Source organism: Sinocyclocheilus grahami, unplaced genomic scaffold (assembly GCF_001515645.1).
Source record: "Sinocyclocheilus grahami isolate Dianchi unplaced genomic scaffold, SAMN03320097.WGS_v1.1 scaffold177.1, whole genome shotgun sequence".
Classification (NCBI taxonomy): Eukaryota; Metazoa; Chordata; class Actinopteri; order Cypriniformes; family Cyprinidae; genus Sinocyclocheilus; species Sinocyclocheilus grahami.
The window spans coordinates 609,191-622,687 of record NW_015505356.1 but is presented as its reverse complement, the minus strand read 5'-3'; the positions used below and the strand labels follow the sequence as shown (position 1 = coordinate 622,687).

The 13,497-nt window shown below is 36.8% G+C and overlaps 2 protein-coding genes across 3 annotated transcripts in view; both read left to right on the top strand.

Moving 5' to 3' along the window:
* Positions 1–13: 13 nt before the first annotated feature.
* kansl2 (KAT8 regulatory NSL complex subunit 2) lies at positions 14–6,205 on the top strand. Of its 2 annotated transcripts, none has more exons than XM_016283819.1 (10): positions 14–105; positions 1,278–1,536; positions 1,625–1,803; positions 2,150–2,264; positions 2,364–2,527; positions 2,610–2,776; positions 3,016–3,106; positions 4,007–4,260; positions 5,426–5,629; positions 5,748–6,205. In XM_016283819.1, exons 2-10 carry the CDS (start codon positions 1,286–1,288, stop codon positions 5,814–5,816), a joined length of 1,494 nt encoding a protein of 497 aa, XP_016139305.1. In that variant the 5' UTR covers positions 14–105; positions 1,278–1,285; the 3' UTR covers positions 5,817–6,205. The 2 variants fall into 2 exon arrangements, with proteins under 2 accessions (XP_016139305.1, XP_016139307.1); XM_016283821.1 differs by having other exon boundaries at positions 5,426–5,624; positions 5,748–5,833.
* An 835-nt stretch (positions 6,206–7,040) lies between these two features.
* The window catches only part of nckap5l (NCK-associated protein 5-like), a 38,433-nt gene continuing 31,976 nt past the window's right edge, over positions 7,041–13,497 (top strand). The window contains exon 1 of the mRNA XM_016283813.1: positions 7,041–7,257. The gene's annotated coding sequence lies outside the window, so the exon portion shown is untranslated. The remainder of the gene's footprint in view (positions 7,258–13,497) is intronic.

Genomic DNA, 13,497 nt, shown 5'->3' with positions numbered 1-13,497 from the left:
AAATGGATGAGGTTCCTCCCCAGCTCATTGTTGTGCATTGCGATGATCGCTGGAAGGAGAGGCAGGAAGGTCTCACGTAAACGTTAACGAAGTATTACTTCATAGGTGAGTTTTGCACGCAGAAATGACACATTATAACGCACGAAAACAGTCTTAGACTAAATGAATGATATATATTGATTAATTATATCAGTTTAAACCAAGAGTATCCTATCCTCCAAATTCAAAGATGGCCGAAGAGCAGTAAGTTATTGACGTATGAATTTGCCGCTTTCTGCATAAGATTAAAACGTCTATCTTTTTTTTTTATCTCTAATAATGTTTGAGGACTCGCAGCTTCTGTTATGTTAATGTTTCCATGTTTTGCTAATACAAAGTTGAATATTTGAATGCTCGTGGAGACAGTATGGCACATGCTTTAACGGAATATGAACGAATCCATCTGCTGCTGGTATACAGTAAAATCTTAACGTGACATTATCATTTTACTTTAAATGATCTTGAACCAGTTCGTGTTTATCTTTAGTAGATTTGCTTAATTAAGTTGTATGCTGCATTTTGCATCTTTTTGGCCACTTCATGTTTATATACAGTCATGACAATGAAGTGCATCATTCATTCATTACGTGGTCTGTAAGTATCTACGGGATTGTGAGTATCAGTTCATGAAAAATCTCGCTTTCTGCATAAGATTAAAACGTCTATCTTTTTTTTTTTAAATCTCTAATAATGTTTGAGGACTCGCAGCTTCTGTTATGTTAATGTTTCCATGTTTTGCTAATACAAAGTTGAATATTTGAATGCTCGTGGAGACAGTATGGCACATGCTTTAACGGAATATGAACGAATCCATGTGCTGCTGGTATACAGTAAAATCTTAACGTGACATTATCATGTTACTTTAAATGATCTTGAACCAGTTCGTGTTTATCTTTAGTAGATTTGCTTAATTAAGTTGTATGCTGCATTTTGGATCTTTTTGGCCACTTCATGTTTATATACAGTCATGACAATGAAGTGCATCATTCATTCATTACGTGGTCTGTAAGTATCTACGGGATTGTGAGTATCAGTTCATGAAAAATCTGGGAGATTTTGAAATTGTGATACAGATGTGCTAAAAGTTCATTTAAGAAGGTAGAATAAAAATTTACATTAATGTGGTTATGCTCTATGCATCCTCTGTTAAGCTGGATACATTTTTATGAAAATATAGTAATGATGAACTGTAATATCATGGTGCCTGTATTTGAATGGTTATGTTGGCTTTCTCACAGAATCAGTGATGAACAGGATTCGGATCCACGTGCTGCCATCCAGCAGAGGTCGAGTGACTCAAGCTGCTCGTGCTCAAGAACCTCAGACCTGCTCTTACACCCAGAGACCCTGTTCACAGCCTCGCCTGGAGGGTCTAGAGTTCTGCATCAAACACGTACTTGAAGATAAAAATTCTCCCTACAGGCAATGCAGCTATGTGTCCAACAAGAATGGCAAGCGCTGTCCCAATGCAGCCCCAAAACCAGAGAAAAAAGAGGGGTGAGGGTGTTTGTTTATTCCCTTAAGACACTTAAAGTACCTACTAGAGCTATTTGACCAATAATGTTTTTTTTCTTCTTTTTCTTAGGGTATCGTTCTGTGCAGAACATGCACGCAGAAATGCTTTGGTGCAACAAGCTCAAATGCGGAAGGCATCCGCTTCAGGACCTTCCCCTGAAGTGCTGCTGTCTCAGCTCAGTGGTTACAGTCGGCCAGAAACTGGAACTCACAGTCAAGAGGGCCGTAGTGAAGCTAGCCGCATACTAGGTGAGATGTAACTTGCTTCTAATCTTGTGCCATTACTTAATAACCAGGCATGCTTTTGGCCTTGTGAACATTGATACATCTCTGGAGGTGATGCAAACAAAGCTGTGCATGTGTAAAGTGTAGTATAAGTAACAAAAGAACCAATTATGAATAATAGGTTAAAATTATTTATACCCTAGAAATTATTAAAAATGGAAACAGAATGCAGCCTTTTTTTGATTATTTTGTTTTTTTACTACTTGACAGAACTTTTAATAGATCTGAACATAACGTAATAAAAAAATTGTGTAAGAGACGCAGTGATGATTTTTATGGTAATCTATTCTGTATTTATTTCCTTGTATAGATGAAGAGAGTTGGAGTGAAGAGGAGCAGGATCCTATTGTTTTGGATCAGACATGGAGAGGAGACCCTGACAGTGAAGATGAAAGTCTTGACAGTGACCACGAAGACCCTTTAAAGTGAGATATTCCTCAATTTATTTTACTTATCTGCTTTGTCAAAATTAGTTTTAATAATGTCACCTGAGATGTCAATTAATGAAATGTGACTTTCTACAGGCATGCGGGTGTGTACACAGCAGAGGAAGTGGCACTCATCACGCGTGAAAAGCTGATCAGACTTCAGTCCCTCTACATAGACCAATTTAAACGTCTGCAACACTTATTAAAAGAAAAGAAACGACGCTACCTACACAGTCGCAAGATTGAACATGAGACAATTGGTAAGGCAGCTGCTTTTATCCTTTGATTGCGTGATATCACATATACAGTCAACATGTATACTCACTTGTGTGTGTGATTCAGGGAGCAGCCTGTTAACGGGTCCAGAGGGGCTGTCCATGAAGGAACGAGAGAACCTGAAAAAATTAAAGGCTCTGCGACGTTATCGCCGTCGCTATGGTGTGGAGGCCTTGCTGCATCGCCAGCTCAGACAGCGAAGACAAGCAATTACTGAGGGAGGAACGCCACAGGTATGGATGGACTTTCTAATAATGTTTTAGGGTTTTTTTCTAATAATGTCTTAAGAAAGACAATAGAAAGTTTAAACGCTGCACACTGCCAAATGAGACAGACCTGAATTAAATTTTATTGGCTTTCCCATACTGTCAGATTGGCATCAGAGGAGACAATCTGAGCCTACTGTCATGCTCCATTATTTTTTGTAATATTATTTGTACATATTTTAATTATTTTGTGTCTTTCTGCACAGGCAATGCGTTTAGGCCAGAGATGCATTTCCTTTGTGGAAGGGACTCGCTGTTCAAATCTGTGTCTGCCAATGACACGACATTGTGTCTCTCGTATCCTTATTTGTTTCCATACATACATACGTACACGCACGCACGCACTACTGTTGAAAAATTTGGGGTTGTGTAAGATTTTTATTTTTTGATGGAAGTCTCATGTTCACTAAGGCTGCATTTATTTGATTACAAATACAGTAAAAACAGTAATACTATGACATATGAATTACATTTAAAATAACTTTTCTTTTGTAATGTATTTTAAAATGTAATTTATTCCTGTGATGGCAAAGCTCAATTTTCAGCATCATTACTCCAGTCTTCAGTGTCACATGATCCTTCAGAAATCATTCTAATATGCTGATTTGGTGCTCAAGAAACATTTCTTCATCAGTGTTGAAAACGTTTGTGCTGTGTTCTTACGTGATATATTAAACTTACGTATTTGCAGGATTGTTTAATAAATAGAAACTTAATTGAACAGCATTTAATTGAAATATAAATATTTTGTAACATTGTATATGTCTTTACTGCCATCTTTGATCAGTTTAATGCATCTTTGCTGAATAAAAGGTTTATTTTTTTTAATCGACCAACCCCAAATTTTTTAATGGAAATATGCATATTTATTTAGTTATGTTAAATATACATATAATATATATTTCTTTGTTTATATGGGCGTACATCTATATAGACATAGATGTATATATGCTTTTGTAGCCCTGAATCAAGGCCCACAGCTTGCTGTAGCTGTTGGTTTCAAACAGCGGCTGATATAAAAGTCTTCTTATGGTCTGTTGACTTTCCCAGGGTTATCTAATGGATAAAGTCGATTCAGTTTGAAGGAACAGATCAGGTTTTCCACCTCCTCCAGCCTTCGATATCTTTGACATTTAAAAGTTATTTCCCAGCTATGCCAATGCTAGTTCTCTTAATCTCCTTAACCCTTCACAATAGACATTTATCAAGACAGTAGCCAAGTTTTATTCAAAATGTGCCCTGGTCTGAAGGACGTTCCATGTGATCGTCCTGTGCACATGGGACAGTCAGAAGAGCCCCGCTGTCCTCTGCACCTGTCCCTGCCTCCTCCCATGTACCAGCCTGAGCAGGAGTCTATTGCCCCGGAGCAGCTGCCGTCTGCGCCCACAGACATGTACCTCAGTGCCGCAGAGCTCCAGCCAACAGAAAATCTACCTCTGGAATTCAGTGATGTATGAATTGCGTTGGTTTTTCTCATTAAAACTAAAGTTGCTGTGTGCAGTTGCTTTCCTCATGTGTTTTGGCACATTACTTCACACTAAGTTTCATATTATCAGAGCAATTAACTCCGCAATCTGCACTAAATTTGTTTTACACCTTGCTCTCTCTTCAGATTGCTAAGGTATCCATCAAGTATCTACATGCCTGCAAACAGTGCTGCTTAAACATGTCCCCTGCTGTGTAAATCAAATCTCATAGCCTCGCATGAATGAGAAACAAATTAATCTGGATGTTCAGCAGTCATCTTCCTTTAATTTGTGTCTGACATTTTCTGTGTGCCCACAGTAAAACCTCTCATTTAATCTAATTTTTGGAAACATCTAATTTTCCTGTTATGCTACAAACTATTTATGTGCTTTTCCATTACTTGTTCCCATTGTTTGCTTTCAAGCACACAAACAATATTGCAAATTTACCCATATTGATGGATTTAGTTTGCTGGTTATTTGGCTGTTGACAATGCTGAGATGTTTATTAGTATATTTTTGAATATAAACAGGTTTGCAACTGAAAAAGTACTAAACCTGAATTTATATTGTGGATGTCTGATAAATATTTAGATGTACTGTAAATTAATGGACTTAAGTTTGAAGAAATGTGCCATTAATTAAGATTCATAAAAGAAAAGCTTAAATGAAAAAAACTTGGAAGTATCTCAAAATAATCCAATGGCCATTCGTACTATATTTTGCACTGTTTTGGATATAAATTTTATATATTTTTTGGTACATCAGTGCCAATGTTTTGATTCCATTCCAGTTATCAGCTGATATTAGAGGTCAGTTGATATTAGACATTTTGTCCCATTTTTATATTTCATTTACATTTGCTGTAATTGTTAATCTTTTAAAAACAATATTTTAATAACTGTCAGTTGTAACCTTTAGCAGTTCACAAAATATCTATTTTTCATTCTGTACATTTATAATGGTGTGAAGCCTAATTTCACTTGTGACATTTAAAACGATTTATTATTTTTAATGATTTGTTTTGTTTTTTTTCAAAAATAGCATAGAACTTTAATATCAGCAATTTATCAGTTATAGGCCATAACATAAACTAATTATTGTCCAGATTTTAAATATTTGCGCATTCCTCATCACTGTTGATGTGCAGGATCTTGACGTTGAAGATGAGGGTTTGCAGTGTCCCCCGTCCCCCTTGCTGTTCGACACAGCGCTTGCATTAGAAGACCAGACCATCAGAGAGATCGCCGAGGCCCCCATGGACATTCTGACAGGGGCGGAGCAGGGCGATCTGGATGGCTCTTCCCAAGATGCTGAGTTTTCAGAGAGAGACGAGGTGTCTGTGGAAGGTCAGGTAATTATTTTTTACACTGTCACTTGTTGGAATAATTAAACAATGCAACGGAGGCAGTATGTCTGTTCCTTGCAATGGCAAGTGAACATTTAAACCCCAGAACTGTCTTATTTTACAGTTTGAATCTGAAATACTTGAAGCAGTTGGACAAGCAGTTCCCATGCAGAATTCATCAAAGGACTCTTGACACGAAAACAACAGATGCCTTATCCTGAGCACCTCGTGACCTGATTTTCTCAGCTGTCGTACTGTTGATATTTCAAACAGTCCAGATATCTATTTAAAAGCCATATTTCTGGAAGTTTGCTTTGATTGCTGAAACATTTTTAACCTAAAACATTCTAATTTCTTAAAATAGTACCATAGCACATGTTCTGATATACTGTTAGTGTCTTGTGAAACTATAAGGACAGTTATATGCACAGCTGGAGGTTTGTGTTTTGTAAGGTAAAGATGAGGTACGTATTTCACTACAAAAAGTCTCAAAGCACCATTTATACTTTTATCCAGTACATTTCTGGTTCCATATTACATTTATAACTCATAACTGATTTGTTCACTAAAATAAACCTTTACATCTCATCTTGTTCTTGTTAATTGTAAATTTGCTCTCATGAAAGGAGGGAGCTCCTGTGGGATAGTCAGGGTTCCCACGGTCTTGGAAAACCTAGAAACATCAGGGAGTTTTTATCTTCAGAGTAATGGAAATATTTATAGTGGATATACATGGTTCTAGTAATGATCTGCTCTGTGTGTGGGGTTGAACTTGATTGCAAACACGGTTTGATTTGTGAGCGAACTGTCCTTTCGAGTTGGCTCTTTTTGTTTAAAAAAAGGCAAAGGAGTTCACAGAAAAGATCTGAGTAATACATTAGTGTACTGGTCTCAAACTGATATTTTTAGGAATCTGTATCCAGTAAACAAATGACTGGAAAGCTCATGGAACCTGTTCAAAAAGCGAGAACCCTGGACAATGAAATAGTGTCTTGATGTTGAACATTTACTAGTTGCTTTCCAAGCTGGGAAATTAAGCAGGTAGTTGTGTTTTAGTAGTATGGTAGCTGTTAAACAAAACGGTTCTAAATAAGTTTTAAATTAATATTTATGTTATAATTATATAAAAAGTAGTTTTATACACTTAAAGGCGTAAAATGAAAAACGGATAATAAAGATTGGCCACAGAGCATTAAACTGCATGTCAGCCCTGACGGACAAAAATAAAGCTGAATCGCTGCTTAGTCATAAATCATGATTAATTAAATCACTGCAGATGCAAAGCGTAGCTTAATAAAATAAACTGCGTTAGCAAATAAAATCTATTAAATAAGATAAATGAAAACACGCTTTTGAAAACGCTACGTGGAGCACAAGGCAGGCCCTTTTACTAAAAGTAGGGCGGGCAACACAATTTCAAGCCATGACATCACTTTTCCTGCAAGTGCTTTAACCTAAACACGGGAAGAGAGACGGATGGGAAGAGACGACGATAAAACCTCTAATAAGCGGCCGGGAAAACAGATAAACATGTCCACAGGCTGTGAATTTAAAAGTACAGTTCAAGGTATTTCTTAGCGATATTCATCGGGGATATTTTCACACCTTCCCAAGCAACGCAAGGATCGCGCGAGGTAAAGAGCCCTTTTTCCCTCAGCCATCGCACGCACAGTTTGACGTTTACGTGTCGAAAGTATGCTGATTTTGCAAAATGCAGTGTATTATGGACGTAGAGGGGTCTGTTGTGGTATTAAATGTTGATGTGCGCGGTGTAAGATTGGAAAGGGAAATGTGGGGCATTAGCCATCCGGGTATCTGGAACACCGGTGGGGTTGTAGACTGAGGATGCTTGTCGTGATATCCTGCTTTGCTCAGAAATGCAGTGCGCTTGGCTCTTTAATGTCTAATTCTGTCACAATCGACTTCTTTTGAGTTTGCTTCATATATAAACTAATATTTCATTCATATGTTTTTCATGGCAGCGCACAAATATCACAATAATCCGATTTTATCTTAAGCCTTTGCATCAGTTTTCCCCGGATCACTGTTTTTTATGTTGTTGAAGCTATAACGTTAGCCCTTCCTCTTTTTACAGCATAGCGAACGTGCAGCCTGTTTATAGTTACACACTTTGGGAACCCGCAACTTTTGTGTTTATTTGTGTGTGTGTGTGATGAGAACGCAGACTGCATTGTAAAATTGCTAATTTTGGCAGTTCATTCTGTTTGAGACCCTAAAACAGCAACTAATTCAAGAGTAATTGAGGGTAAAACTATGCCCCCCAGCCCCTCCCCTTTAATATTTTACAGATGTTTTTTCCCATTTGCAAGTCCCATGTTCAAGACCATGTTAAGACTGGCTTACAACCTACAATTCTCCTACATTTAATATTCAAGTTTCAAAGGCAGTGCAGTAGAGGTATTTGGGTCATTTTTCATTTAGAAACTTTGTTTCTTAGATGATTAAAAAAGAGCAAAGCATTGCTGTTTTAAAAGGTCATTTGTATTGCTCTTTAATTACTTTTTCCTAATTTGTAAGAGTGTTGAAATGTTCAGTTTGCTGAACTTGTCCTCCCCCAGACATTTTAACTTCTCTTCTGTTATGTATATTTTTCACACATATTTGGTACATATGTATGCAATTTGTGGTTTTTAACAAAGAATCACTGTTCTTGCCCCCCCCCCCCCCCCCCCACAAAAAATATTATTATTATCAATGATGGAAGTGACAAGTGACAGTAGCACGTTGCTGCACAAATGAGCATTTAAAGTTCAGAAATTAATTGTCATTAAATTTCCACTTAATAATACAAGACTTTTTTTTCCTTGGTATCATTACCAAACCAGTCGGTTTTTGAGAATTTTATGCCATAAGCTGTCAATTTGTTTTAAGTTAATTGTTGTTATCAAGTCCAAGGTTTATCCTTTAATTTTTTTTCTACCAAAAAGTGAAAAATATCATTAGCATCACATCATTAAAATCACACGTTGTACCAAAAACTATTTAAAAGTTGGTTGACCATGATCAGATGTTCATTATGTGCCAAAAGCTTAACATAGATCGAAGACAGTTTCATTTCTAAAGATTTCATTTAATCCAAAGTCCCTCTAATTGAAGAATCCACCCATTTATTCTTACAGAGTGCTCTTGGAATTTTGATGCCCAGAAAGACCTATGCACAGCCAATTAAATAAATAATGTCCCCAAAATAGCTGACAGCAATTGGAGGCGAGATAAACTCCAAATTGCTCGGTAAACCAAATGGCCACAGAGGACATTAGAGGCAGCAGTGGGCCTTGCTCCCATGTTTTCAGATAGTCATGGTCGTGTGGTGATTTTGCGAACTACTCCCATGATCACAACATTATCTTCATGTGGCTTTTGATGTTTTTGCATGCCCGACGGACATGCATTGTCCTTAATGGGAGTCAGATGACATAGGCAAGATCACATTATTAAAGATTCATACACATTTAGTGAGGAATTCAGAATGTTTTCCTTTGTGAATTCACTCAAGTGATGAGCGAAAATATGAAACCGTTTCCATAGCTCTAACATAGAATAGAGGGAGTGACCTAAATGAATCGCAAACACCTTTCACTTGAAACATTTCATTTATTATTTGCTTCCACAGAAATGACTGACTCCGTACTAATAAATATAGCAAATTCAGCAGAAATCCACTGACTCTGAGCAGCGTAGTTTGCATTCCATATGTAATCACTGTACCAAAGAGGTCACACAACTATTGTTCTTATATAAACATATTTAAATAAGATGCTATCAGTCATAGCGCAGCATTACATTTCAACACGTTACAGCTCCCACATGGCCTGAAGTTGTTTCCCTGTTATGTTGTAGCTTGCGAACAGTGTCGCTCGTTGTTTTTCCAGGTTGTGGCTCATGATGTTATTCCATGGATTGGAGCCCAGAATGGTTGGGGGAGATTGTGCTTGGCCACCTGATCCTAGTGCACGGCAGAGACGCCGATCAGCTGCTATCACAAAGCAGAACCACATGAGCCGCATACAAACAAAACCCCTGTGAAACATCTGATAAAGGAACGAAATCCCACAGGGTGCTGTGGGAAAATTTAGAGGTGATATCTTGCATATGTCGCCCCCCGGTTTAATGTTTGTTGTTGAAAGGTTGATGTCTCTTGATTTGTTATTCGGTGCAGCTTTAAGGCAAGACGATCCAAGTGAATATGGTAAAGATGTTAACTAGTAGTCACCATACTTCCCTAGTTGTTTGATTACATTATTATTATTTGTATTGCATGTAATTGTCAATTAGGCATTAATTATCTAATTAAACATGCAGTAATTTTGCATATATTTCCAGAAAGCCAGGTTCAAAATTTTATTGACGTTTTGAAGTCAGAACCTTTTACAGAGGGGATTTGGGGTATTTTTTTATTACTCTATAAATGTAAAAATACTGTTAACACCCAGAAAAAAAATGTCACTATGATTTTGGGAATAAAATGTTATAAAACCAGGCAAATGATTTATTAGCAAACCCCCAAAACATTCAGAATATAGATGGAAGTAAAACTGTAAAGTTTGGTGTGTGTAAGTGCTAATGAATTGGAGATTTTTTGGCTCGGTGCAAGAGAACCCTGATGAAAGAAAAAAAAAAATCAGCTGAAATCAGCCTATGCTGGTTTAAGCTGCATGGTCAAGCTGGTCTCCCAACCTGACCAGCTCAAGAAGTGGTCAAAACCCTACTTAAACCAGCAATGACCAGTCTGAAAGACCAGCTAAAACCAGCCAACCAGCTTAGGATTTTTTCAGCAGGGAAAACTTCCTTTAAAAAAATTAATGTAATTGAATTCTACTTATACAAATAGATGAGGTGCAATAAAAACACCGATACCGATATGGTGGCCGATATATCGTGCATCCCTACTTAAAAGTGTATTTTGGATGTTTTTTCCCCCGGTTGTCTGGAACATCATGTTATAAAAAGTCAAATAGCCCAAAATCTCAAAATAGTTTTTGCCTGTAGTGTCTCGCCTTAAGGAAGCACCTCAGAAAGTAGGGAAGTGATCAGTTCCTTAAATTCAGATGTGAAACTGTAGAGTTTTTAGCACAGTTTCATTCGTGCTGCGCTTGGTCATCTAGAAATGGCTCTTTGGACAATTAGGGCTGGTGGCATGAAATTGGACCTTTGGCAGTGGCTGTTTGGCTCTGAGAGCCTCCCTATAACCGGGCAGCCTGATTGGGGCCCAGTAGTCGTGCATTAGTGTGAGGAAATGAAAGCCGTCATTACAGCAGCATCTTTCTTGTCAACATAAAAGGCTAAAAAGTATACTGATGGGCCAGCGTTGGCACAAAGCATGCTTAAACTCCCTCCAGACATGCAGGCTCTCGTTTTACCCATGCTGGGTTAGGACTGCAATGTTTGTTATCAGTTTTCCCTGCTGGCGCATTTCCCCTCACCCTGCACCCCGGCAAACTGTTACCATGGTTATGGATTGGGGGATCATATAAATGCAGAAAACTCATCAATTACTCTGGGATGCTAGAAAGATATGCCGTATACACAGCAGGGGAGTGGGCTGCCATCTCCCCAAGACATTACTACTGTTTTCACAAACACTGCAGATATTTGGATGAGCACAATTACTCTTGCAGCATTCTCTCCTTCCAGTCTTTGTGTTTTTGAGGTGCATAGTGAGGCTTTCTTGCTAATTCGTACCTGTATTTTACACATTCATGTATATGTGTGTCTGTTAATTTAAGGGGAAAAAAATCTGATAATTTGACTTTATGACAAGGCAAGGTTAGTTTAGGTTGTAAAAGGTCATGTGGTCTGACTCACCAAAACCATTATGATATTTACGAATTGATAATTAGGAGGGGGAGTAGTATTAAAAAAACAGATGTATGGTCACATCTATTCAAGGTGTAAGGAAAATATTTTATACTTCATGGTTGCACCACATGACATTTTATAGTATTATAATATTTATTAATATTTTAAATTAGCTTTTATTTAAATTTTTTTATTTTAGTAATTTTATGTACTTTTGCAATTTTTGGTAGTTTTTAAAAAAATATTTTGTTTTATTTTTAAATTTAAATTTTAGTACTTCTTATTACTAAATTATTCTTATAACTTATTTTATTTGAATTAGTTGCCGACATTTTATGTTTTTCATGTTTTAAGGTTATGTTTTTCATCTATTATTTATTTTATTTGAGTTTTAGCATTATTTTAATTAACATAAATATTTTTAATAGTTTGTTAACAGTAGGTGCGTTTCCATTACAGATTTGCGCAAAACTTTGGTGATATTTTCTGAATGTCAACAAAAAAAGTATTGCGAAATGACGGCATTTCCATTAACCAATGTTATGCAGCTAAAACGTAACCTTTTGCCTCTCACGATAAGTCATGGCAACGGATTTTGGTGGGATTTTGACGGATTTTGGCTATATTTATTCAAAGGAGGCTTATGCGTGTATCTTTACAGAAGCAGCAAAGAGAGCCGCTTCAGAAACGTGCGTGGCGCGGCTGGAATAAACCATAGACTGTATAAAAACATTAACACAAGCATTGAGTGGCCGTAATCAGCTTCAGTGACCGTATCAGAGCCACACTGCACCGCAGACGTGTGCAGTGTAAATTGTCCAAGTATTAATAGTAGGGAAAGCCCCTTAAACTGGAGCGTGGCCACTTATGAAGTGTTTCTTGGAGGTTATAGTACACTGAAGAATGATCATATGACTTTTTACATACGCCATGTGACCTGTAAATGCGAAAAAGCCGTTTCCATTGCAGTTTTGCGAATTAATCCTTTTTTGCATTGCCTGAAAAACCACCTCATGCGAGCATAAATTTTTTTTTGCGATATATGGGCATTTTTGCAAAATTGACGCGTTTCCATTAGGCATATTTTCAATTTGCAATTTCAATTTGCGCAATTTGAAGGGTAATGGAAACGCGCCTAGTATTGGTCATTAACTCATTAGACTTTTGTAGAAAATGGTATAAAAGATTTTTGAGTATACAGATAGTAAAGGGTTAGTTCACCCAAAAATGAAAATTAGCCCATAAATTACTCACCCTCAAGTCATCCTAGGTGTTTATGACTTTCTTCTTTCAGACGAATCCAGTCGGAGTTATATTAAAAATGGTCTTTGATCTTTCAAGCTGTTTAATGCCACTCAGCGGGTGTTGCATGCATCAGTCCAAAAGAAGTTAAATAAAAAGCGCCCATCCATAAAAAAAAAGTGTCTCACACAGATCCAGGGGGTGAAAAAGGCTTGATGATGTATGAGTTCAGCTTTGCGCATGCTAGGATTGGGTACGTTCACATTTTAACCAGTACGGTACCAGTATCGGTACCTGAATTTTGGTGCCGGTACCCAACGGTACCTTTTTTCGGTACTTTACTCTCTGTGTAATTACAAAAACATTTATTTCAGTGAAAAAATAAGTCCAAAAGTCTCAATTTCAACATTTTAAACAATAGGGCCCTACAAACTTTCTCTTTCTTTTTCTTTTTTCCCCCCCCCAGAAATTCTTGTTTTAATTGTTCTGAAAATCAAATGAAGGCATTAAACATTTATTTTAAATCAAATGAAAATGAAACCCTTTTATTTTTTGGCAAACAAACTGTAGTTTACTGTTGAAATTAATACATGGAAGAAAAATTGTGTGAATATTCCTTTAAAACATTTTTAATAGGCTAGTAATTGTATTATTATTTTTTCTACAATTAAGTGATTAATCTGGTTGTAATATTTATTTTTATTATTTAATTGTTTTATTTAAATTTGATAGAAAATTGGATATTTAAAGATGTACATTATACTGTACAAAAGTAATACAAGAGTAATATATTTGTTATATGTTAAACCGTA